Below are 27,950 nucleotides of genomic sequence, written 5' to 3' on the forward strand. Positions count from 1 at the left end.
ATAAACGCAAACTGAAAAGGCCATTCGTACTTTACAGCACTCAGGGTTCAATCCTTTTTAGTTCATCAAACAGGCCAGTCCCATTGTTTAGGTGAGCTTAGGGAGAGGGAGGGAGAGGGTTTTGAAGTGAATTTGTTTATACTCAGAGAGCGGACGCAATTGTTTTGCAAAGAGTTTGGAAAATACCTTTTTTTTTCATCATAAAAAGATTGAGAAAACATGCAAAAAATGTTTAATCTGTAATCCAAATTATACATATACAAGGTCTGGATATTAGCATTTCTCAGAGACCACACTCAAAAGAACAACAACAGAAATACAATCTGTACAAATTGATGTTTACAGTGAGTAGCCAATCAGAGAGTACCAGAGGACACTAAGGCAGATACATGGACAGAATAAATCTTGTCTTGCTTGTAGTATTTTGTTCTTTTTTTTTCTCGCGTAATCCACCTCAGAGGAGTAACAAAACATATCTCTGCTACAAAATAAGGACTGATGACTCTCCCTTTATATGCAACCGGCTGCTGCGTAAATTGCAGTGTAAAAAAAAAAAAAGCAATGACAAAAGAGATTGAGTTGTGGAGGAACTATCTAGAACATTTCTGTACATATCTGCTCTTGCTGGTCTGTGCCAGCGGAGGCTCCGCCCACTGTTTCTCCAAGGAAATGACTCACACACTCCAGTGATGAGGTGGGAACCTGAACACACTCACACGTGGCGAAGGAGCTCGTCCGCTTTACAGTCCGAAACCACTGCAAAAGTCAGGAGCTTTAAAGCCGGGAACAGAAAAACAAAATAATGTACAAAAAGGCACATTTTACCCCAGTGCTTCTGTACTGTGAGATTCAAGTGTAAAAGAGCGTCTTTAGCATCGCTGCTATCCGAGCTAGCGCTCGAGTTGTTATCGTCACCAACCGCTGTACCACATGATGAAGTCATCACCTCCAAGGAGCCAAACCTGTTTAGGCTGTCGTCTTCACTTAGCATGCAGGCTAACGCTCTCTGCTAGTGGGCCCCTAGCCTCAGAATGATTGTGACTGGGCAGCTAGCCTCAGTTAGTAGGAATGCTAGAGGGCCCGCTAGCCCCAGTTAGCCTGTACGCTAGTGGGATGCTAGGCTCAGTTGGCCCATAGCAGCAGCCCCAGCTAGCGGTCATTGCGCTCAGGCTCTCCAAGTGCTCGTAGTCCCTCGGATCCAGTCCTCCAGAGTACGTCTCTCTGCAAGCTATCCCACGCTTTCGAAAAGTGCCACTCGTTCCCCTCGCGTCGCCTCCCCCGTCCCCCTGTACATCCCTGGCCGTCCCCACCGCCCCTCGCCCTCCCCCCCCCCTCGCCCCGTGCCGTCTGCGCTTGTGTGTGCGGAGGTGGGGGGGAGGCTAGGGTGGGGGGGGGTAAGAGGAGGGGGTGGGGCTAGTCTTCCCCTCCCCCGTAGAGGTCGGCCAGCTTGCGGAAGCGGGGGCCCCAGTCGCTGAGGTAGTCGTAATCCTGATCGCCCCCACTGGAGGAGGAGTGCAGGGAGCTGAGGGAGCCGGCCGTGGAGCCGCTGCCCTCGTAGTCGAACACCAGCAGGGAGTCGTAGGGGGGCGCCGTGGGGTCGTTATCAGCCGCCTTCAGCCCCTGGGGAGGGAGGGTGGACAGGAGAGAGACCGAGTGAGCGAGGAGGGTGAATGTTGTTCCGTATGTAGGTGGGGCCAAGAGGAGGGAGAGAGAGAAACAAGGGAGAGAGCGAGGACGGGAGAGCGAGATAGAGACATGAGGGTGGCGTGAGGGAGAGAGGAGAAAAGGAGGGATTAGAGCCGGGGAGGAGAGCGGAGGATTTAGGTCAGGCTGGACAGATGCTGGGTCTGTCCCTCTGAAGAGATTCAGCAGATTACCGAGCGTAGCCCAGATATTTATAACCAGCACACGCTCACACACAATCACACTCCCCCAAACACACACACATGCAAACGACTGCACGCTGAACTCTAACAGCTTTGTGAAAATGAACTTCCCTCCCCAAATGTCCTTATTGACTGACATATTGATTCAGTGCTCAAATTAATACTCAAAATCTGATAGGCTCTGGGAATGATTTGCTGGGACATGTCTGTCTCTTTAGACTCGAGACCGCCGAATGGCAACCTCCCCACTGTCTCACTCATTTGATAGACTTAAGGAAGAGGCAGAGGCATCGGCTTGTCATGTCTGCTAGATTAAGCTGTCTAGATCGGCTCGCCGTGTCTGACAGCTCCTTCTCATTATTCAAGGCTCTGCTTGGCAGATCTCTCCACCCAGCCCGTCCCAGCCCCTCACAGGCACACCCACACACGTGCACAATCATACGAGCCAAAACACACAAACACATTCCAAAACACTCCCACACACACACACGCACTCTCCCACAAACAAACACACACACACACACACACATACAAAAGCCTACACACACACTACGCAAACACAGACGCTCCCCCCCCCCCAACACACACACAGACAGAAAGACAACCACAAAAGAACAAAGCAAAGAAAACGCATCTCCCTCAACTAAATGACGCACGGCCTCTCTGGAAATGGCACAAACCGCATACTTACTAAAAATGCAACTCATACCCGCTAGTCCTTGAAAAACTAGTCGAGATTGAGTCGTTCTCTGTTGAGGAGCTGACTACAGCTCCAAAGCCAGTCTTTGGGATTAATAAAACTCAATGGATTTACCTCCAATTAGCTAGTCAGGCCTGCCCATGTCTGCACCAGACTAATCCTCCCTGTTAGCCAAGCTAATTAAGAATTACAGAGAATTACAGAGCTAGCCTTCTCCCTGTGTTTCTCTCTCTCTCTCTCTCTCTCTCTCTCTCTCTCTCTCTCTCTCTCTCTCTCTCACACACACACACACACACACTGGGTGGCGTACCTCGTGGATGAAGTCGCCGATGTCTCCGGGGTGGGGGGCGGCCGAGCGGACGGGGTACTGGTGGTCGTGGTGCAGGGGTCTCTCATCCATACGCCTGATGCCCACCTTCACACACTCGGGCTCCAGTGAGTCAGGCTGCTGGAGCTGACTCAGGTCGTAGTCCTGGACACACACACACACACACACACACACACACACACACAAAGAGGTTCAGTCACCATGCAATATGTAACCACTTGAAGCTTAACGTTGTGTTGTACAGAAAGGCAGACGTTTCTCCAAACCAAAGAGGCAGAGCAGAGGGCACAGGTACACACTAGGCTCCTCTGGTGTCGCCTTTTCAACGGCCGCGCGCGCCTTGTTCACTTTGCGAATCGTCACAAACGCAATTCATCGGCAAAAAAAGAAAAGAAAAAAGCCATCTCCATGGAGATCGACGAAAGCGGGGCCGTTTTCCGCGGCGATAAAGGCGGGGCGGGACGGCGACCTTTTGTTCGGCGTAAAAGCTAACCAATGGAACGCTTTCCGGGCAGCGTCTTCAGAACCACAATAACATGACAGAGAGACAGAGAGACACACAGAGAGAGAGAGAGACAGAGAGAGAGAGAGAGAGAGAGAGAGAGAGAGAGAGAGAGAGGGGGAGAGAGAGGCAGAAAAAGGGAGACAAATAGACGGAGAGAGCAAAAGAGAAAGACGGAGAGACAAAAAAGAGGAGAAACGGGGGAGGATAAATAGAAGGGGGCTTTTGTCACTGGGGCATATTGTTAGTGAGAGACAGAAGCCAGTGGCATCTTTGCTGTAGCTGAGTCAAAGCTAAATAGGATACTGCCATTGTCACGGAGAGAGAAGAATGGGGCTGTTCTTTGTCACCGACTCAGCCCTTGACATCATCGCAGATCATACACACACACACACACACACACACACACACACACACACACACACACACACACACACACACACACACACACACACACAAAGCAAAGGAAAATTCCATTGTGTTCACTAAAAGCCTGCGTGTGTGTTTGGATAGAGAGCCGGTGTGTGTATTTCCTGGAACCATGTCAGTTTTTTTGTATAGGGGTGTGTGTACTTTAGTAGGGAGAGATGGAATGAGGTAAGGGCCATGATGGCACACAGACACACCAACCCTGATCCATCTAATCAGGGCCTGCCTTGGGGTGCTAGCGCCGTTTAGCACAGTCCAAACTGTTACTGCCACCGTGGCTGCTGGCTCGCTAGCTCTGACACCTGCCCCCACTCCCCTCCTCTCCTCCCGTCACCCAGCCCAGAAGCACCAGACAGCCAGACATCACTAATCTACCATCGCTGCAGGGAGTCTGTGTGTGGGGGGTGATCGAGGGAGAACTTACTGTCACAAGCAACCATTTTCCTGGCACTGCAATTCCCAGATGCCCCTGCCATTTCCTGGAGCAGCGGGGAGTAAGTGTGTGTGTGAGTGTGTGTCGGGGGGGGGGGGGGTCTTCAATAATATCTCCTGGTGACAGATCACCTCCTTTGCCCTGAACCTCCCCGTCCACAAGCCAATCGCCACGGCGATAAATGTTTTTTTTTTTTATCGCCTCACTTGGAGCCAGCCAACCCCCTTCCCCCCCCCCCCCACAGCCCCCGCAGTTGTCCTGGGGGCTCTGCTGCCCCCTCGCCACAGTCAGCCACCTTAACCACCCAGACTGACAACGAGCCACATTGTAATCTCAACCTCCTGGGTCTTGACCACAGACCCCGACTGTCTGTGGCTAGCAGGCTAACATGCTCGTGCTTGTTCAGCCCCAGTGTGGGGTGGTCAGTCCTGGGGTGGGTGGGTGGTGGGGGGGGGGGTGTCAATAGGAGAAGGGTCTTGCCTTTCCCTTCCCCCCCTTCACTCCAAACAGATGAGTTTCTCGCCATCGGCGAGGGAACGGCCGATAAACATTGTTAACTTGGCAGGTCTTGAGGGCCGTGCGTATTTATCTTCATTAAGGAAGCATTATTGCACTGTCATGGTGCGTCTGCCCATTCGGGCGGCTGGGAGACTCATATCTGTGCGTACTTAAGAGTGTATTATCAGTGGGCGTGTGTGGGGAGGAGGAGAGGGGGGAGGAGGAGAGGGGGGAGGAGGAGAGGGGGCAGGAGGAGAGGGGGGAGGAGAAGAGGGGGGAGGAGGAGAGGGGGCAGGAGGAGAGGGGGGGAAGAGGAGAGGGGGGAGGAGGAGAGGGGGGAGGAGGAGAGGGGGGAGGAGAAGAGGGGGGAGGAGGAGAGGGGGGAAGAGGAGAGGGGGCGGGAGGGGTCTGCCGAGGGCGACGAAGGGAGGGGAGGTTGTGCATCTGCTCTGGTCTTAGAAGCCGAGCTCATCCTCTCTCCTCCATCATCCCCTGACCCCCAGCTGTCGCCACAAGACGCACGCACGCACGCACACACATACACACACACACACAACGTGTTTGTGACCTCAGTCCCATCAGTCAGGATCTACAGGTGATCGATACATTTTACACACTACACACACGCACACCTGCACACACAGACACACAGGCTGTGTGGCCAGAGCCCCACAGGATGTGGTTTGATAGAAGGACACAGGAAATTGTTCTCCACGATTTAACAGTCAGCAATTAATCCTGTTTGGGCTCTGTTTTTGTTATGGTCTTAATCCTTGCTTGAGGACAAATGATTAAAATCGTCAAGGAAGAGCGTGTGTATGTGTGTTCAAGTGTGTTTGTTTGTACGAGTAAACATGTGTGCTTGTTTGTTTGCACAGTGTGAGCGAGTATGAGGGTGCGCGTGTTGGTGTGTGTGTGTGTACCTGGTCCTCCTCTCCACCTCCCTCCTCGTCGTATTTCAGGATGTTGTCTCGGACGTCGTCCTCGGGGTCGATCAGAAGCTGCTTGGCCTGCCTCTCCTTGTCCCTCCTCTTCATCCACATCACGAAGAACAGCACCATCACTGCACACGCACACACACACACACGCAGTGAGAGGGAGCAAGCAACAAGGGGTGGAATACCTAATATCTAAGCTCGGTAAACAAACGCAAAGCTCAACAACAAAACCCACAAAGCTTCGCAAGTGCGGTTTTTCACTTTAGGGAGCATCCAGAGTTGGGAAGCTTTAATATTTTCATCCCCGTAATGGGAGTGGATTTGGGGTTGTGACTTGACTAAGGAGGAGGATGGAGAGCGTTGGAGAGGCTACCGAGTTGCGGATGCTTTTGGAGAAGCGCGTGTGTGTGTGTGTGTGTGTGTGTGTAGAGCCAAGCTCACCTAGGAGGATGATGATGCAGAGGAGGATGGCGATGATGGCTCCGGTGCCTAGCCCCGCGGCGATGATGCGCTCCATGTCCACGCAGTCGCCGTGGTGATCGCACGGGCACACCTTGACCCTCAGATAGGAGGTGTTGGACATGGGCAGGTTGCCCGAGTCGGTGATGATGATGGGCACCTCGTAGATGCCGCTCTCCAGGAAGCCGATTCGCAGGCGCACCTGGGCGTACTCCCCTGGTGTCCCCGGAGAGAAGGAATGAGTTAGGAGGAGGAGAGACAGAGAGAGGGAGGGGAGAGAGGCAGAGAGAGACAGAGAGAGAGAGAGGGAGAGAGACAGAGAGAGACAGAGAGAGAGACAGAGAGAGGGAGAGACACAGAGAGAGACATACAGACAGAGAGAGAGAGAGAGAGAGAGAGAGAGAGAGAGAGAGAGAGAGAGAGAGAGAGAGAGAGAGAGAGAGAGAGAGAGAGAGAGAGAGAGAGAGAGAGAGAAGGGGGGGGGGAGGTGCTCACCATTGACGCGCGTGAGGGTCCAGTTCTTGCGGGTGTCCAAGGGCCGGCTGGCCAGCTCGAAGGCGAAGGGCCCAGCGTTGGGGGTCAGGTCCGGGTCGCTGGCCGTGATGTTGATGGCGTTGGGCTCGGGTTTCTCGCACATCTCCACCTCCGGGGGGAAGACTCGCGGGGCGTTGTCGTTGATGTCCAGCAGGTACATCTGCAGGGTGCCCGTGCCGCTGGCAGAGGGCATGCCTGGACACACACACGCACGCACACACCGTCCGTGACAGTCAGAAGAAACTCAATCCGACCCTGTACGCACAGTGTTCGCTTGTTCACTGAATCCTTCACAATCCACGTTTGACCTCCGAAAAATGTACCCTCCGAATAAGAGATGGAGACGAGACGAAGAGGGAGACATGAAGAGAGAGAGAGCAACAGAGATTAGTGTGTTAGGGAGGCTGTGTGAGTCACACAGCTGATCTGAGTGTGTGTGTGTGTGTGTTTGGCGGAAGCTGAGTGAATACTAAGAGCTCAGTCAGAACTGAATGAAGACACAGCAGGGTCTCTGTGTATGCGGAGGGGTGTGTGCGCCGTGTGTGTGTGTGTGTGTGTGTGTGGAGGAGGATAGCGGCGCTGCCACAGCCGTCTGCGATTCCCTGGAACATTTTTGTCGGATTTGGGGACAAAAGGTCGTCTTTTCGTGGCAATTCACTGCGATGCATACATCTTAATGAAATGTAATTGATCTTAATAGCAGAGACCGGAGACAGCATGTCTGTTCACAGGGAATCATCCGGCCCCCCCCCCCCCCACACACACACACACACTTCACACACAACGCCCCCTGTGAGATGCATCTGTTCGGTCAGCAAGAACACAACCAACCACACACACGCACACTAACACACAGCACAGAAACACAGGCCGTGTTTTCCATCCTTCTGGAGAAGATTCTAGAACAGCCTGCTCTGGGACTTACCGTTGTCTGTAGCCATGAAGGTGACGTTGTAGAGATTGTGCTTCACGTACTGCGACTCTCTGTCCAGCACGGCGATGGTGGAGATGCGCCCATTCACAGGGTCGATTTCCAGCCAATTGGCAGGGTCGTGCAGCTTGGAGTACCTGCCGTCAACCAATGGGGATGACAGAGTGAGCGTGTGCAGTGAAACAGGAAGTGGGTGATTTTCTCACACACAATGTCTGATATACACACACAGTCTGGTACGCACATACACAGTGCTGTCATACATCATGTTCTGGCTGGTACACTCACACACACACACACACACAGTAATGTCATACATCATGTTCTGGCTGGTACACACACACACACAGTGCTGTTATACATTATGTTCTGGCTGGTACCCTCACACACTCACACACACACACACACACAGTGCTGTTATACATTATGTTCTGGCTGGTACACTCACACACTCACACACACACACCCACACACACAGTGCTGTTATACATTATGTTCTGGCTCCTACACACACACACACACACACACACACACACAGTGCTGTCATACATCATATTCTGGCTGATTCTGGCACACACACACACACAGACACCCAGCGTTGTCTTACCGCACGTTCTGTCTCATGTAGCGGTCGGGGTCCTGGGCGGTGAAGGTGGAGAGCAGGGACCCAGAGGGCAGGCCCTCGTCCAGCTTGATGACCTTGGGGTTGGGGGAGAACTCCGGGGGCTCGTTGACGTCGACCACGCGCACCGACACGGAGGCGGTGGACTGGCGGGGCAGGTGGATGCCGCGCGCCAGGGGGGTCTCGTTCTCCGCCATCACCGTCAGCACGAAAGAGCGGGTCAGCTCGTAGTCTATGGGCTGGAAACACACACACACACAGACACACACACGTTTATATAATGCTGTGTGATGGGTATCAATTTATGGAGAAGGCCAAAGTCCAACAAGCTATAGTGTCTGTGTGTGTGTGTCTGTGTGTGTGTACCTTGACCACAGTGACCAGGCCCTCGTTGGTGGTGGGGTCGGTGGGGATGGAGAACCTTCCGGTAGGGTCTCCGGAGGTGATGCGGTACACCGTGTTCCAGGCGGCCGTGTGGGGCTGGTCCTTGTCGGTCACCGTCAGGTTGGCCACGATCACGTTCACGCGGTTCTCCTGGACGTCCCCGTAGAACTGGCACGAGAGAGAGAGAGAGAGAGAGAGAGAGAGGGAGGGAGGGAGGGAGGGAGGGAGGGAGAGGGAGGGAGCGAGGGAAATGATAGTAGTAGAGGTGAGGATATGCATCATGTGCCTTGTCTCTGCGGTCTACTCCTGTGCGATTAAGTGTGTGTGTGTGTGTGTGTGTGTGCGCGCGTTCAATGTCAGAGCTAGCCTCCGTAGGATACTCACGTGGGCTTGTGTGTGCATTTTATTGTGTGTGTGTGTGTGTGTGTGTGTGAGAGGCTCACTGTGTCGGTGGTGAACTCTGGAGGGTTGTCGTTAACGTCCGTGATCCGGATGACAGCGGTGGCCGTGTTGGAGAGGCCGTAGGTGGGGTTGCCCTCCATGTCCGTGGCCTGGATGATCAGAGTGTACCGCGGAACTTTCTAGAAGGCAAAGAAAAAGCGAGAGAGAGATAGAGAGACACAACCGGTCCATATTACACTGAAAAGGAACTCACTCTCTGATACTGTATGCATGAAAAGCCCTCTGAAACCTGCATGTCACTTCATTCTACAGGGAGAAACACACACACATACACCCTCTCTCACACACACACACACACACCTCTCGGTCCAGGCCCGCGGCCACAGTGATGATGTCTCCGGTCTTGTTGTTGATGGTGAACATGTTGGAGGAGGGGCTCTCGGGATTCTGGGACAGAATCCTGTAGCGCAGCATCCCATTGGCCGTCTTGGGGTCGTCCTTGTCGACCGACGTCACGGTCATGACGAAGGAGCCGGGCTTGGAGCCTTCTGGCACCGAGCCGTTGTAGGTGGAGTGGGTGAACTCGGGCCGGTTGTCGTTCATGTCGATGACGTTGATGACGATGTCGATGGGGTTTTCCACCTGGTTACCGTTCAGGTCCACGGCGTGCGCTCGGAGCTGCAGGGGCGACACACACACACACAGTCATATGGCTGTTCACACTGTGTCGGAGGGTCTATTGTAATTTCAAGGTGCAGCTAAGGACTCTTAAGTGTCCCTCTGCCATCAAAGCAACGAGTACAACAATTAAGTACAACAGGACCCGGCTAATGGACATCCGTCCATTAGCCGGGTCCTGCCTCGACTCTATGCTGCTGCCTCACAGAGTTAGCTGCCTCTCTGTTAACCTGTCTCTGACTGGCGGCACCCTTTCATGAATATGCATCAACCAGCCTCGGAGATGCTGACAACTACATCCACCCTCGTGAATATTCATAGCCCGGCCCCGCCCCTCATGCAAATACTCCGCGCTCCCTCCTCCTCCTCCCCCCCCCCCCCTGCTGGCAGCCTCCGAGGCGAGAGAGCGTGTTTACCGGAGATCAAAGACGTAGGCCGTACACGTTCCGGTTGGATGTCGGGTGGCGCGGTCAAGCAGATGTTTTGTGTGCGTGTGCCGGGGTGGGTGGGTGGGGGGACGGGGCTCCTTACGTGGAAGTTGGAGATGTGCTCGCGGTCGAGCGGCTTGGTGACGGACAGCTGGCCGGAGATGGGGTTGATGATGAAGATTCCGGTGGGCGGCTGGTCGGCGCCGGGCCCCGTGACGCTGTACCGGAGCAGGCGCTCCTTGTCCCGGTCCGATCGGATCTGAACCGGCGGGGGAGGAAGGAAAGAAGGGGATAAAGGTCGGAAGGAGATAGAGAGACAGAAAGGGAGCGAGACAGAGAAATGGAAAGAGAGACCGACAGAGAGCAAGACAAGAGAGCGAACGAAAGAGAGGGCGGGTGTGGGACGGAATGACATGGCCAAATATTTCCACTTTGAACACGGCTCACTGAACACTTCAGAGGGCTTCACAGTAGCTCCACTCAACACCGAGCACACAGAAACGTAGCATGGGTGTAGCAGGTGTAGCACTGACTGTATAAAGCAGTAGTATAAATCACTCTAACCCCTCATTAACCCCCTGCCTCTGCCGTATGCATTCAGATTAGTACATGCACCAACAGATGGTGCCTGGATCAAATATTAAATACTTCAATGCAATACAAACAGGCACCCATACTGTATACACACGCACACACACGCAAGCACACAGAGCCATTGTCCCGGTGCAGAAAAACCGTGTTCTGTGTTAACCTACTGACCAAACACCATTAATGTGTTTGTGTTCCTGCTCTGGGTCTAGTCTGTGTGTGTGTGTGTGAGAGTGCGTGTCTCACCCTGACTAGCTCCTCAGGGAACTGTCCTCGAGAGTTTTCAGGGACGTTTATGGGGGGGATGACCCAGTCTCTCTTCATGCGCCTCAGAGAGCCGTCGCCCCTGACGACCACACTGCGCCATGGAAACACTATCTCCCGCACCTGCGAACTCGGTGCAGCTGCGTCGCTGGAGTTCACCTGCGGTGTGACAAAAGCACAATCACAGGTTAGACACACAAGCACACACACTCAGCAAGTGTGAAGGTTTATCCCAGACAGGGGTTCTAGAAACACAAGCTTAAGAGACTCACTGCCAGAGCATATGCCTACGTTTGCAGGTAATCACACACACACACACACACACACTCTCCCTCTCTCTTCTAACCAACACACACACACACACACACACACACACACACAGACAGGCCTAGAGGTCTGAGGTTTATTTCCCAGAAGTCTCCAGAGGAGTGTCTCCGGTGACTCAGCATATTTACGACCCCGTTCCAACAGCAGGATTAATGCTCTCATTACAGCAGGCCTGATGAAGGGCCCAGAATTGTGTGTGTGTGTGTGTGTGTGTGTGCATGTGTGTAAGAGAGAGAGAGATATACAGTATACATATATTTATATATATATATATATATATATACGGTATCGGTCAAAAGTTTGGACACATTTTCCCATAGAGAGTGAGATAGAGAGAACAAGAAACAAGAGAATTGTGTATCTCTTGTCCTTTCAAATTGGCCTGATTTCTACCTCTTCTTCTTTGTGCACCTCCATCTATTTCTTTCACCCCCCCTCAACTCCCTCTTTACTATCCACATCTGTCCCATCTCTGTTTGTCGGTAAATCATCTCCATTTTTGACAAATATGTACCAGTCACAAGGATTTGATTTCCCAGCTTCATTTACCCCCTCCCTCCCTTCTTGAAAGCGACTGAGCGCTGTGTGTGGAGGAAAATCCTGATAGCTGGCACACACGTGCACCGCAAACCCGCCTGGCTTCTGTTTGCAGGTTTCTCGGTTCGTGAGGGTTTTCGACAGCTTCTCCGTACACACACCAACACACACACACACACACAACTCCCTCCCCTCCCCGCATTCACAAAACTGGCCCGGGCTTGCCGGTTTCCGAACCCGGGACTCGGTTCGGCGAGTTTGGAGAAGGCGTGGGGTGTCGGACCTGTCTCTGTACCACCTAGGACCCTACGTGGCGGAGGAGGGGGGGGGGGGGGGGTTGAGGGTGTGGGGGCTGGGAGAGGTTGGTGGGGTGTGGGCGCCAGGGGGGCGGGGCGTCTGCTAAACGCTCTGAGACCCAGACGCTGCCGTCTCCCAGGCAGGGCGGCAGGGCGGCAGGGCGTGACTCACCGGCTGCTCGCCCGCCTGTGATTTCCCATCAGGGTGTCGTTTCGAGAGCTGTCGGTCTCAAAAATAACCTTCTAAAATGTCTTATCCGTTTGATACCAAGGCAATGGGTATTGAACAACAAACACATACTATATATATATACGTGTTTGAAAATACGATATAGTGTTTGTATATACCTTATATACAAAGTACATAGGAGGTGTAGATTGTGTGTGTGTGTGTACCTGTGTGCGTTCCGTCCCGTCTCCGCCTGGTCTGAGGAGGAAGTGGACGCGCATCCTCCACTCCTTGTTGGCCTGGCGGTCGCGAGCGTAGACCAGGAGGTGGGCCCTCTTCCTGGCCGCCAGGCGGAGGGGGCGACGCGTGTACACCACGCCGTCGGCGCCCACCCGGAAATCGGCCGCGTCGCCCACCTCGAACAGCACCTGCCCGCCGCGGCCGCAGTCCACAAAACTCACTGCGGGGAAAGAGAGGGGGAGGGAGAGAGACGGAGGGAGGGGAAAGATAGAGACAGAAGGAGGGAGAGATGGGAGAAAGAGAGAGAGCGAGAAAGAGAAGGAGGGAGGGAGAGAGAGAGATGGGAGAAGGAGGTCAACAAGAGTGTCAGACTGGAAAGGGAAACGGCAAAATCGGTTTCTCCACAGACCATTTCACAAAAGAGAATTTGCACAATAGCGATTTGCTTTCCCAAATGAGACCGAGCTAGATTCCTGTGTGTGTGCGCGTGCGTACGCATGCATCTGTCCCCGTTTGCGCGGGTGTGTGTGTTTCTGCGTGTGCGCGTTGGAGTGTGTATTTGCGGATCAAAGTATCCGCATGCTCGTAGAAGCTGAACCGCCAACAGACCTTTAAAAAAATCCCATAATGATCCCACAGCAAATTAAAGCATCTTGCCCATTAGAAGACCATTAGACGTGAGATCAATGCCTCTCCATCTCTCACTGGGGAGAGTGTGTGTCTCTGTGGGTGTGTGGGTGGTTCCATTGTAGCTTTGCCCCCCACACCCCCACCCATCGCTAAACTGGCGACTGGGCTCCCTAATAATCGGCTAACGACATACAATTAAACGCTGCACTCAGAGCACTGCATTTCCCCACGATGCATCTCTCTGGCGTTGGCCCTAACCGGAGACGCGCGGAGATCAGACATAGCATCCCCACCGCTTCTCAGGTCGGGTTCCCCCCCCCAAAAAAATGGTTTTGTTGGATGCGTGCTCGCTCAGAGAGAGGTGTCTGAGCTTGATCCTGGTTAGACACGGCTGTGCTGTCTTCTTTGAAGACACTCACCGCCCGGGCACAAACAGGCTGTCGGCGGGAGAGCGTCAGCGCAAACAGACAAACATTACGACATCACTCCCAACTCAGTGAACACAGCCTTGTTCATTCGACTTGAGCTGGGGGCGCGAGAGCGAGCGAGAGCGAGAGAGAGAAAGAGACGGGGAACAGGGATGCGTTGGTGAAGTCTGTGGGAAGAATTGCCCTGATTCATCGAACGTGTTGGGGTAGAAATGGGGTCTCTCAAAACGTTTCACACCGCGCGTCTAGGCCCAGTCATGTAGGTGTTGCCTTTTGCCTACACAAAGGAGTGTGAGGAACGTAACAACATCCAAAAAAAACTCTCTTTCAAACCCTCGCCCGGGCATTAGCGTGACCTAAAAATGACACATCGCATATCAGAGCTGTCCCTCTACACATACCCATGGCTATGACCACGGGAATGGTGCACAAACACACACACACACTAGCGCACATGCCCGCACACACATACACGCCGAAACACACCCATGCACGCACGCATGCACACACGCCAAAGCTCTCACTCAAACACACGCGCGCACACACACACATCTGTGTGTGTCTCGGCCAGCCTGTCTCTTAGTGCTGTGTAAATGCTCATAAAACATACATGCTGGATGTGCTGAAAGGTACATGGCTCCGAAGCAAAGCGCTGCCATCTTACACTCGCTTCTCCTCCAATATTCATCCGCCCAGTGTAGGGGAACTGGGGCAGAACGGTGCAGGGAGGACGTGGTGACAGGAACCATAAACAACAGCCTCATACCCCAAGTCAATACCCAACGCCGTCGGGACCAAAAAGTCAATATCCCACAATGATAGAATCAATACAACACCTCAGAGCCTGGAACTAATAGCCATTACCCCAGTACCCCCCACCCCCCTGAGATGTACACTTGGGGGGGTGGGGGGGGGGGGGGGGGGGGGGCTGACACACACGTCTTTATTTTGACCCCGCCTTGGTCGGTGCCGGTCTTTTCAAGTCTCTGTGGTTGTGGGGGGCTCTCCCCTCCCTCCCTCCCTCCCTCCCTCCCTCCCTCCCTCCCTCCCTCCCTCCCTCCCTCCCTCCCTCCTCCTCCACCAGGCTGAGATCAGTGGGTGTCTGGCTGAGTTATCCCTGCTGGCGTGGGCTCTTTTTCTCCTTCATTTGCTGCCTTTCTGCCTGTGAGTGATATCCCTTCATCTCAATCCACCACCCCCCCCCCCCCCCCCCCACCCCCCCCCCCCCCCCCCCCCCCTTACGCGAAACAGAGAGAGAGAGAGTCCGTTCTCCAGTTTGCTGGATTACATTATCATTGGATCAGGAGCAAGGGGCCCTGCCGCAGAGATAGCCGGGAAAAGCGAAGAGCTTAGCCACAGAAACAGCAGAGCGCTAAGCACTTACGTGCAGGAAAAAAGCGGTGCGCTAAGCATCTACACAAGCTCATGTTGATCCATGAATATATATGATAGCTTGTAGGTTAGGGGTAAGAAAAAGAGTCGGTTTACACACAGATACTGTGAGCCGTGGACCACAGATCCGTTTTTCCAGAGGAGGGTCAGGAGGCTTGTGTGACAAATACAGCGCACTTGAACATAGACCGACAGTCGGTGCGAGTGGGCACAGCGAGGATGTAGCTACCAGACCGTGCTTTTAGCATCTTTGTGTTCAACAGCCCCGAGCTTTCATGTGGAACAGCGAAGCAGATCTGTCACCTCAAAGAACACAGACACAGATAGTGCACTTATGTGCGTTGTTTTTTTTGTTTTTTTTTCACAAACGAACATTTTAGCACCACTGCTCAGTCGCATCCATTAAAGGCGAGTAGTGCCGCTCCAGTTTGCACGACGCTGTTGGATTTAACATAGGCTATACGCATCCAGGGAGATGGTTCACGTGTCACGGATTGAATGCACTGTGGTGCACCTGGCGGTGTGGAGGGGGGAGGGGTGTGGATAAGCATGGTGTGTGTGTGGCGGGGGGGGGGGAATCAATTCCAACTTTAGCGTGACAATACACTTAAAACTAATTAAAATGATGACCTCACGTAGGTGTTGGGAGAGGAAGAACAGACACTCATGCAGACAGAAGCATTCGAGCGAGAGAGAAAGAAAGAAAGAAAGAAAGAAAAAAAGAAAGAGAGAGATGGATAGAAAAAGAGAAAGAAAGAGAGAAAGAGAGATAGAAAGAGAGAGAGATAAAGAGAGAGAGAAAAAGAGAGAGAGAAAAAGAGAGAGAGAGAGAGAGAGAGAGAAAGACAGAGAGAGAGAGAAAGAGAGATAGTAAGAGAGAATAAACTTGAGAATCCAGTGGGTGGAGGGTGAAAAATGCACAAATACACACACACACACACACACATATATTGAAATTTGAACAGCAGGTGAAGTCTTAGTGAAGATTAGACTGGGGTTTACAGTTATTGTTCTTCTTGGCTTGATCTACTACAAAGACAGAAACAGAGAGAGAAAAAGAAACAGAGAGACAGATGGAGAGACAGAAAGAAAGAAAGAAAGAGAGATCCGGTCTACTTTTCCCAATGTGTGTCCAACTGTTTGCGTGTAATCCTGTGCATGTTTGTATAAAGGTTAATGTTATGCTAATTGTTGTTGCTTTCAAAGTTTACAGGGGGGCTGTAATAGGCATTGCACAGCAACATATTCCCACTGTGACTCTGGGCAGCGCAGCAGAATAATCCCTCTATTAGGAAACTAGACAGCACAAACCTTTCACGCATACACACACACACACGCGCATTTCATCAAGATCCAAAACCGCTTCAACCGACAACATTTCATACATAAGGAGCCACACCGCATCCAGCGCTCGTTCCACGTCGAGGACGAACTTCCTCTGTCCTGCTGTGCAGCCTGGGGATCGAGGAGAGGAGCAACGAGTCCTGCAGACGGCTTCCAGATCTCCAGGGTGGCCACACACACCACTAACCATGTCCTCTCAACTGCTCCCTCGCGCACACCACACACCACACACACACACACATGGTTGGCCTCACTCACACTCCCAGGGTTGGCTCAATCTCCTTCCCCACTTTGCCCGTGCGATGACTCTGTTCGTTTGAGCACTCCTTCCTGCTCTCGTTAAAACAATTACACTCAGCCGGAGGAAGAAAAAAAACACTCACCCACTCAAGCCGTAGCGAGCTGGTTGCTTAGCAGTGCTTTGGTCACCATTGACAACCCCTTTCCTCCCCCCTCCAAGCACCTGAGAACGCAGTGCCTTCTGCTGGCTCCAGGGGTGGGTGTTTTCCGTCTGAGGCGAGGGGGGGTTGGCAGGGGGGGTGGGGGGGGTCAGCCTTTCAGGAGGAGGTTTGTTATCTCCATCAATCACCACCCGCTCCCCCGGACACTGAATAACCATGGAAGCCGTGTCAAATCAATCGGCCACGCCCTGAAAAGCCAATATGGTGCCGATAAAGCACCATATTGGCTTTATCGGCACGGTCGGGGGCCATCCCCCGACCGTGCATGGCTGAGGCAGGGGTGTGATGCACTCTAGTGGCTGGCCTGGACCGATGGCTCAGCTGTTTGCGACAGGGGAGAGTCTCGTCAGCCACGGTACACCTGGATGGCAGAGCGCCTGAGAGCCATTACCATGTGAAGAGACTGCCTTGCCAACACATGAATGCCACCACTCACATGAACGGGGAAATAAATCAATGAGGACCTGTACCAACCCTTGTCAGGCCCATTAGCACTGCCTGCCTGTACACACACATCCACGAACACACACACACACACACACACTCGGCCTCGGAGTGTCTAAACGGACAACACACACATTGTGGATTATGTCGGGGGTTTTAGAGAGAGAGAGACGCAGACTGCACAACTAGATCAGCCATGTTTGGACTGATCCAGTAATATATCCAGAGATAATGGTTGTTTTTCGGAACACAGATAAGATGGCGTGCTTTGGCAACGAGTCGTCATCCCAGGCCGAGGTAGAGAAAGGCATTAGAACGCAGAGTGGAAAATGGGCCGTTCCCAATGGCAATTTTCCCCTCCATTTTGTACGTGCACAAAGCAAATCATCATTTGTGCAAACATATACATTCTCGATGTGCCTCTGTCGAAGATATCAAGTCCTATCATCGCACACAGTCTTGTCCGGGGCCTTCCCCGGCCTGTTAGAAAGCCTTCAGGGGCTGACAGGTTGAGAGCTAGAGCAGACTAGGTCTGGACATGCACCCCAGACTCACACAAACACATTAGGGAAATCTTTGACTTGGCCTCAAGGAAAAAGGAAAATGATGCGCTCAGCTCCGAAAATGTACCACTCGGTGAAGGCACTGAACCTGCGACCACTGCCAATTATCACCTCCATCTTTTCTATCCCTCTTGCTTCTCACACACGCGCACACACACACACACACACACGCGCGCACACACACACACACACACACCCAGCACTGGTCTGGGCTGCCACTTGGGGGCTTCCCGCAGACAGGACTGCTGTGGTGCTAATGAACTCATTTTTCCCGTGTTAATGAAGCCATTCACAGGTCCTTTCTTCCTGATCACAACTGCTGTTCCATCCCATTAGCAAGCCCGGGCACCGCACAGCTATCCACCACTGACCTGAGCACACCCCCTCACCGAGTAGACTCACAGTCCTCCATCACAACCAATTCCCCCCTCCTCTGACTTCTAACAAAAACAAAAAAAACAGTAAGAGGAGAATCCTCGCCACGTCAACCGTGCAGAAAAATACAGAGGAGAGGAGCGATGAAGGGGGTTTGAAACGAAAGCCTATCAAGACCATTTCACTCGCCATCTTGTATTCTAGCCTCAACAAATAGGGGGATGTCGTTTCATGTGCATCGTAGGTGGCACTAATGAGGAGTTGGAGCCAGATTCCATGCAGCTATCAAAGCGTCTCTGATAAAGACCCAGTGGCTTCCTGTCGCTGAAGATAGCCCTGAGATGGAAGACGCGGCAACTTGGCTGTTAAGCCAGCCGACGGCGTAAAGAAACCAATCTTAATGAAGGAGCCCGTGTGATTTACGGCGGCATTTTCACAAGCTAAGTTTTAAGGTTGATTTGATGAGGTTCCAATCTCGTTTCATGGCAACGCGAGGGTGTTTTATGGGTTACAGTTAGACCAATGTCGTGGTTGTATTTTTTTACTGCATTATGAGGAGGGGTTAGGCTACTGTAGGGTATGTGATGCTGAGTGGATTGGGGGGGGGGGGAGGTTGTTGTCGTCTGACAGTCCAGCTGTCAGGTTTCGGGGGTGGGTGGGGGGGTGGCACAGAGGGGCACAGACCAAACACACACACAGCAAGACATCCACCCGTCACACTAATCCCGGTAGGACAGCTGACACACCACTCTGCCGCATGACGTGACCCTGATACAGTCTTAAGCACACACATGCATAGAAATATATATATAACACATGCACACACACACACACCTAACACACCCCACACACAGACCTGCCGCCGTCATGTAGCCCAGATGGTTAGCGGGCGGTATGACATCCACACACAAGCGGGGATGGGCCGTTCGTCACATGGGTCGGATTACAAGAGACACGGACACTGACTGCCGACAACGACTCGGCCAAAAATGTGGACACACTTTTTGTAAAAACAACCTCCCTAACTCCCCCCTCCCCTGCGACAACACCCAGAAGGAAGACATGAGGCCCGGTCTGGCTCGAACACTCCCACACAGCTATATCACTCACAAGTTTTTTTTTGTACTCTCACACACAGTGTCCCAGAAGCCAGGAGCAACATGATGACAATAACAAAGATCGACCACTAACGGTCACTGGCTACTGGTGGGAGGGAGGGATGGAGGGAGGGAGGGAGGGAGAGAGGGAGGGAGGAAAGGGGGCAGTTGTTAGAGAGTGAGGCGTAGAATGTCATTATGGGATGTCTGTGTATACCCCTGTCCCCATGCCAAGCAAACACGCACAGACGCCGCGCACAGTGCAGGTCACTGGCCCTGGTATGGGTGTGTGTGAGTGTGTATGGGTGTTTGTGTATGGGTGTGTGTGTGTTAGTGCCTGAAGAGTCTGTCGCCTCAGATTAAAAAGAGGAACTAGTGAAGTATGTAGTGGTTTGACCTCCCGTGCTCTCTCCCGTCGCGTGCTCACTGGTGTGTGTCGACGTGCCACTGCGCACGCAGTAGCGTGCGAGCCTCCCTGTGCATGTGCACGCGAGCGCAACGCTTGCTTGCTTGGGGGGAATATCGTTCGCGCGGGGCGCGCGTGGAAGTGCGGCTGGAGCGGTTTCCGACAGCGCGCGCACTCGTAAGGCGGTCTGCGGGCGGTCGCTCGTCTCCGAGCGCGCCGGGCCACTCGGAGAGAGTGTGTGTGTGCGTGTGTGGAGGAGGGGGGACTTGATGAGGTCCGGGGGAGCGCGCGTCCGAGGTGAGGACGAAGCTGACGGACGTCTAATAGGCCGTGACAGGGCTTAAACGCCACTGACATGCCTAACTGATTACATTTCCCCTCCATTAAGTAAAGACACAGCCGTCTCCCAGACTCCTCCGCGACAGCGAGCCTCGCTCCCACGCAGCGCCGTCGGCAAATCCCATTAGCGCTCGCCGGGCCCCCTCGCCTCACTGGTGCTCGTCCGGCTCCCCCGCCCTTCTCGGCCGCCGGTCGGGATGTGTCCCATCGGTCCCTCTGAAAGGCGTTTCCACCACGGCGTCTCGAAAAAACACTCCGGCCCACCCACGTCTGCTGGAACTGTGAGCGGCCGACCGAAAGGGGAGGGATGAGGCCATCTTTTATTTGGTCTTTTTTCTCTTTTCCTCCCCCCCTCTCTTTCACACTCCTTCTCTCTCTGTCTCTCTGTCTCTCTGTCTCTCTCTCTCTCGCCCCCAGCCCTCCTCACGGCCACGCCAGCCACCGCGGAGAGTCCGTCGGGAGTTGAAACGAGGGATGGAAGGAGAGCCTGAGAGTTCACGAGGACCTTGGGTTTGAACCAGCTGCGGCCCACATCCTCGAGCAGGGAGGCAGGCAGCGGACAGGGGCTTTAAAAACACTGATATCCTCTGACGTTAATCACACGTACACACACACACCCACCCACACACAGGAACGCAACCCGCACGCGCACTAGGTGGCAGATGTGAAATTCGACATCCACCCCTCTCTCTCTCTGCCCGGGCCGGGGAGGAGGGGGAGGGTGGAGGCACGGGGATGATGAAGAAAAAAAAAGGAATTTGGACAACATGAACTGGAAATGCAAGTGGGTTTGGGGTGTGGGTGTGTGTGTGTGGGGGGGGGGGGTACACACACACAAACACACTCCTGACCCTCACTCCCCTGCTGTCTGGCATTCCTAAAATAGCAGGAGAGGAGTGAATGGCACAGCCTGGTGTATTTCAGTTGGACACACAGGCGTATAATCAAAGCCAGACCCAGTCAGAAGACTAAAACCCTCCTACACCCCCCCCCCCCCCCACACACACACACACACACACACACAGAGAATCACACAATCTCAAGCAGCACGGCCTCTCTCTCTGCCTGATTGTGAGGGAAAGCTTCGCCTGAACCCTGAACCGTGTCTATCTCCAGCCTGTGGTCATTCTGCGGTCGTTAACCGTCTAAGGCTCTCCCCTCGCTCGCTCCCCCCTGACCGTGGAGAGCCCGGGGTGACCTCCCTGTCACTCCACTGGGGTTTGACCGCAAACCAACCGCTGTCGTTACACCCCCCCCCCCCCACCCCCCCGGAAACAGCAACAGCCCCAGGGTGAAAACAGAAAGTTCTCGAAGGAAAAACATAGGAGGAGGGAGGGAGAGAGAGAGAGAGAGAGAGAGAGAGAGAGAGAGGGATGGTGAGGTAAGAGAGGAGAGAGGTCTTGTGTTTTTAGGAAACAGGGGCTTACTAATTCTCCTCGAGGAGTGATCGTATCTGACAGGAGCACAGGATCCACCGCCCACTCCCCCTCACCACTGCCCTCCCCTCCCTCAAACTCCCCAGACCTGTGTTCTACACCCAGACGGACGCGCGACCTTGTGTCGCACACTCCCCGGGAAGCGCATACCGAAGGTGGGGGGTAGAGAGACAGAGAGAGAAAAACGGAGGGAGAGAAAGGGAGAGAGAGAATATGAGATAAGAGACCTCTCATTCTCTTGTCTCCGAAAATATGCTGAACCGACGGTGAAGTGTGTGTGAGTCAGGGTAAAATGGGACAATCCCCAATCCGCCCCAAAACAAAAAAAGAAATTGAACAAAGACAGAAAAGGCAGAAAGTAGGAATAGCGAGAGAGGGGGGTTTTTTTGTTGGAGAGGACAGAGTTGAATCCAGCCAGTCCTGCCTCTTCTTCCTCAAACCGTCAGCCGAGTGGGGAATTCTGGGGCGTGGGCGGAGTGAATGAAGCTGCTGTTGCACAACTTGCTGACCACAGGCTACAGAGAAAACATTCTCTCTCTTCCAGAGGTCAAGCCAGGACGGCGATGAGAAGCTCACGTCTCTTCCAGCTCACCTCCCACAAACCACTGTCAGCAGGACGGTCAGGTGGAACGCTGACCTCTGACTGACACGCACACACATACAGAGCTGCCGAACCACACACACACACACACGCGCGGAGAAACTGTACACACAGTTGCTGCATGCACACACACACACACAACTCCCCACCACCATTGAATCAGAAGAAAACATTCACATGTTCCACAACATGGTTCTAAATGTAGCCCCAAAAGCCCCCAAAACGTCTATTTCTGAAGACAGAGCAACACTCATCTTCATCCGCAACCCATTCGACTTCCTCCTTCCAACCACACCAAACCGCACTGAGCTGGCCTGTCTGCTGCCGGTGAGTCAACCAGACAGTCAATCCTCCAATCCCGAGCTCCGGAACCGGAACAGACAGCTCAATCAACCAATCACCTGCTTCAGGCCGGGGCTGGGAAGGTGAGGTCAGACTGCAGTGGCAGAGGGACACAGGATCGTTAATGGGAAGCGAGCCAGAGAAGAGCAGAGGATGGAGGGTGGCTTCATATCGCAGCTCTCTGCTTTGTTCAGCACATTGCTTTTCCATAGAACGCACAAATACATCGTACATACATCCCTTATATCTCCATAAAAGGACATTTCACCATGTTAGGATGTGGCCTGTATGTGGAACGTCCACCATCCTTTAACCCTTTACATGATCACACACACACACACACACACACACCATTCTTGTCTTTCTTCTCTTCATCTCACAGCCTCCCCTCCTCCTCACCCATCTCTCCACCCCTAACCCCATTTTCTTCATACCCGCCCCATATCATTTGAATTATGGGCTCTCCCCTTCATCCCTTCATAAATAATTAACTCCCTTCCTCCTGCTCCAATTAAATAATTGACTACGCCTGGAGCGGTCTGCACCCCAGGGCAGAAAGTCTGTCCACGTGTATGTCCCAGTGTATTTATGACTATTGGCCTGTCCATCTGTCGACGCGTCGATGGCTTCACTGTCACGAACCCCGCTTTGTTTTTTCTCATCGGTTACTGTAACACACAGCGCTATTTCCCTTCGCAGTTGTATAATTATACACACACACACACACACAGGAAAACATGGTCGCCTGTTCTCTCCCCCCCCCCCCCCCCCCCCCCCCCGTTTGTCTCAGTCCGTCTAGTGCTGCGAGTGTTGTCCTGTTCTGGTTCACTGAATGCCTTCACCACAGCTGACGAACCACACACATGCACACACGCACACATTCACGGACACACACGACCTCAGGACTGAATTGTTTCTGGCTTTTTCCTTAACAGAAACCGACACAGAGTACACCCCTAGTCTCGATGGAGTGTCAGCACTATTTCAGGGACTTTTCGTTGCAAAATAACTCTAGGCGGAAGGACCTGACAAAGGACATGATTTAGGCAAAATCGCAGAGCTATGACTTTCATGGTCATTAAAGTTAGACGGCCGATTAAAAAATGCAGTGTTTGCAGCTATCGCAGCAAACTGTTCAGTCAACAACGACATCCAAGGAAAAATCACTTGGAAGACAACGTGAGGTCGTCCGGTCATTCACCCCAGGAAACACACGAATCATAAACAACAACAAAAACACCATATTCACCCTGGAGGCATTGACTGACATCTGGCGCCTCCTTAGACATTGAAACCAGAGGCCAGAAACACGTTTTCATCCACCACAAGAACTGACCCGGGCATGAAACCGCAGTCTTAATTAAACCTAATACTTGACAGAAGTAATTAGCCGTCCCAGTGTCTTTGAGTGTGTGAGCAAGGGTGTGCAGATAAGGCCAGACTTAACACTGATGGATAATCCGCTATCACAACTCACCCAGGAAGTGAATCACTGGGACTGTCAGGAGGTCAGAGACAAAGGTGACTTCCTGGCTCTCTCTCACACACACACAATCACTCTCTCTCTCTCTCTCTCTCTCTCACACACACACAATCGCGCATCCACACACACTATTTCAAATGAATCCTCTCAGACCATGAAATATCCCAATGCACCCCCCCCCCCCACACCCCCACCTAATTGAGATATTCTATTCCAACGAGGGTTTATCTCGAGTAAATGAGAGGGGTATGCTCTCTTCATCTGTGCTTGTTAGAAAGAAAGAGAGAGAGAAAGAGAGAAAGAGAGAGATAAAGAGAGAGAAATAGAGAGAAAGAGAGAGAGAAAGAGAGAAATAGAGAGAGAGAAATACAGAGAGAAATAGAGAGAAATAGAAAGAGAGAAATCGAGAGAAATAGAGAGAAATAGAGAGAGAGAGAGAAATAGAGAGAGAGAGAGAAATAGAGAGAGAAATAGAGAGAGAGAGAAATAGAGAGAGAGTGAGAAATAGAGAGAGAGAGAGAAATAGAGAGAGAAATAGAGAGAGAGTGAGAAATAGAGAGAGAGAGAGAAATAGAGAGAGAAATAGAGAGAGAAAGGGAGAGAGAGAGAGAGAGCAGCAGGAGAGCGTCAGCGTTCAGCAGGCCGTCGACAGGGGCAGAGCTTCGGCTGGAGGTGATGACAACCACGGAGCTGACGGTCAGAGGAAGCTGCCAGTCAGTCCTGAACCTGCCTGGCCACCCCAGCAGCCAAGACCAAGAGCAGACATCTGCTCGCGCTGCGTCTGGCGTCATCAACAGCACACAGTCCAGCCTTTCCTCTCTGTGTTCACATCAAACGCATGTGCATGCACCGCATACACACACACACACACACAAAGACTCCCTGCCCTCTACAGCTTACAAATCAGGGCACAGCTACAGCCGGCTGTATTGATGATATTGATCTTTTGGTGTTTCATCAGCATGTGTGTTGTGTGTGTGTTTGCGTGAGGAAACACCCACTGAAGGGGATTTCACCGGCGCCCCCCCCCCCCCCCCCCACCCCCCCCACCCACCTCCCCACAGAGATAGAGACTTCCTCTGTGTGGTTGCAACCCCCAGCCCGCTGATTGCAGCCCTCGGCCAAACCCCCCTGGTCCCCATCCTCCAGACATCATTACGCATCAGTCGAACGTTCCTCCCTCCTTGAACACCCCCCCCCCCAGCGGCTTTCAACCCTCCCCAGGCACCCACACAGCACGGTGGGCGTGTCCTCTTGTGTTCGCTCTTTGAATGAAAATATGTCTGTGTTGAATGTTTGTTTTTTGTTTGTTTCGTTATGGGTTTGTGTCTTTTTGTGCGTGTGCTAGCTAGTGTTTGAGTTAGTGTGTGCTTGTGTCACTGCGTGTGGGTGTGTGTGCACGGATGCATGCGTGTGATTGGCCGTGGGACGACGTGGGACTGACCATTGATGAGTGGCTGTCCGTCTCCGAGCTCCTCGTCCACGGCAACGCTGTACTCCTCCTCCGAGAAGCCCCGCGTGCATGGCAACGACCCCGGCCAGCCTGGCAACGACCCCACAGCTCCACTAGCTTGCACAGTGACCTGAAGAGCAGGGGAGAAATATTAGCTGAAGATAGGAGTTTCGAAAAAGATCATTACATCTGCCTTAATAGCAATTCAAAGCAGCGCGGCATCCATTAATGCCATAATACACACTCGACAAGCTGGCCTGTCATCGTTCGTGCACTTACAAACGCAATAAATAAACCTATAATACAAATAACTGGGTCGATTAAGAGCGGTAGTTATTAGTGTCTAGACACCCTCCCGCCCCATGTCACCCCCCTCCTCGTCCCCCTTTCACCCCCCCACCCCCACCCCCACCCCTCGCCCGCAAAGCAGCACAATGGCATCTGTTGTTGTTAGCAGGCCAGTGATTAGAGTAATGAGGCCAGGGGTTAGCATGATTAGCCCGCACCTCCCTCCAGACCCCCCTTTGCCACTCCAGAAAACATTTTCCGACCCACAGGTAATCATTGTTCCAAAACTTCCAGATTTGTGAAAGCAGGCGCCATATGGCATTTCTGGTTTCAACCATCCACCTTTTTTTCTTTTTTTTTTAAGGATTATAATTTTAAAGGCTGAAGTACAACATAATTTACATTTATTTTATGTTTTTTTTCTATTGGAAAGGTTGAAATTAAGGCGTTGTATATTATGTGAATTTCTAGTGGTTTTACTGGAACCAACCCCAGTAACCTAACAGTAACCTATTCACTGGGCTTGGTCACTGCTGACACAACCTGAGGGCCTGTGGTCTAATATCACAACCCAACAATGCTCATTAAAGACTGTCTCTGTGTGTTAACTGTAATGAGATTATCTTCAGGTACTACCATGATGTCACGTCATTCCTTCATTAATCTATGACCCAGCCAAAAGATACAGACCTATTCACTCTGCTAATCTCTGCCCTATCACTCTCATCATAGAAATCAGAAGCAGTTCATCATAATCTTATCATATCTTGGGCATGCATTTCTCCTGTAATATGGGTCTATAACTCTCTGCTCCTCTTTTTTCATCGTGGTTACGTGTCGGTCTACTTGGAGGATATGCGAATGCTGCAACGTTATAGACCGAAAGGCGATGTTCAGTATGAAAGTGGGGACTTTTGAGACACATATTGCTTCTGGTCTCCGAGCATTTCGGCACTGACATCATCGAGCCGAAAAGATATGAACCGTTCTGTAAAAAGCATGCAAAATCCCGTCAAATGAATGTTCTCACTTCTCAACGGGTTATTATCACAAACCAGCAGGCGAACAGCACACAGCCTACTGCTCTGATGATTTGTTTGAGTGTCAGATCAAAAGTAGACCACATCATGGCTTTGGGCACGGGGCTGACCCGAGCCACTGTAACTCGGGTCACCTACAGTGCAAAACAGACAGGGCTATGTAAAATTAGGCTATGGTACAGCCGATGGACCAAAAAAGAAATCTGCTCTCTTTCTGTGTCTGTGTATTTTCGCGTGCGTGAAACTAGAGAAATTGTGCGTGCACCTGCTTGAGGGTGTCTACAGTGTGTCCTCCTGTGTGTTGTTGGGGCATTAAAGACAATTTCCTTTGAGCTGATTCTACACAACGGAAATAGACGATTTTCCTCCAGCTACTTCAATATCCGTGGATTGTCGGAGAAGCCGATTGTCTGCATCTCTGAATACACATCCGATTCACTGCACAATCGCAACTTCATTTGCAAGGTATAGCCGACACAGTTGTAGCCCTATACTCACTCACGTTGGCTATGCTGTTTTCGAAATGCCACTGGGTCCCATAGTGTAGGTTTTTTCCAAAACACACTAGTAGCCTGAGAACATGCGACACAAAGAATAAGCCGCACACAATATCTGGATAAATAAACAAAATCATACATTCCTAGGAGTCACAAAAAATACGTCGATATTTCACAGTATAGCTACACTACAGTGGACAACGGAACCAGTTTATTACCTTGGGAGTGCGTGCTCGCCATGAAGGCTATTCATTTGTTTTAATTGTGTTTAACACGCAAATTCAGCACAGTAGAAGTCTAGCCTATCAATGCCTACACAAATACAACAAATATATGCATATAAATATAGCTTAAATCAATGCGCCAGTGGCCTATTAACACTGGAGTTCAAAATCGTCACGAGCCGAGAAGGCTATAAGATACCTCATAGACCCCCGTCCCAGCGCAAACACCACCGCCCGCTTCAACCCGGCGGTCCGCGGACAATATTCTTACCTGCGAGGCTGCCAACAGAATCAGCAGAGTAAACCCAGCGAGGTTCATTGTTAATCCTTCCTTGGAAATCTTTGCAAACAAAATTACAAACCAACGCTTTCTATTCCCGCGAGTTAACGGGCGGCAGCGGCATATGGCAGCCTCCACTCTTTTCACCGTTCCCACTCCGTATCGCCGCTGACTGAGTGAGTAAAGAGCGCTGTGTCTGGTACTGAAGCTGCTGAATGACGGACCAGCCCAGTGCATGGATGCCGTGTCTCCCT

The 27,950-nt window shown here is 52.2% G+C and overlaps 1 protein-coding gene across 1 annotated transcript; it reads right to left on the reverse strand.

Annotated features, from left to right (window-relative positions):
* Positions 1-1,290: 1,290 nt before the first annotated feature.
* On the reverse strand, positions 1,291-27,834 carry LOC136936708 (cadherin-2-like). Its single transcript, XM_067230332.1, has 15 exons — positions 27,688-27,834; positions 25,359-25,497; positions 12,561-12,793; positions 10,987-11,163; positions 10,256-10,411; positions 9,407-9,724; positions 9,088-9,225; positions 8,627-8,812; positions 8,246-8,499; positions 7,633-7,775; positions 6,669-6,902; positions 6,156-6,389; positions 5,700-5,839; positions 2,897-3,058; positions 1,291-1,620 (listed from the first exon to the last, which is right to left on the reverse strand). The coding sequence occupies exons 1-15, from the start codon at positions 27,733-27,735 to the stop codon at positions 1,414-1,416; spliced, it is 2,769 nt and encodes a 922-aa protein (XP_067086433.1). The 5' UTR covers positions 27,736-27,834; the 3' UTR covers positions 1,291-1,413.
* Positions 27,835-27,950: the final 116 nt, after the last annotated feature.

Source organism: Osmerus mordax, chromosome 27, assembly GCF_038355195.1.
Source record: "Osmerus mordax isolate fOsmMor3 chromosome 27, fOsmMor3.pri, whole genome shotgun sequence".
Taxonomy (NCBI): Eukaryota; Metazoa; Chordata; class Actinopteri; order Osmeriformes; family Osmeridae; genus Osmerus; species Osmerus mordax.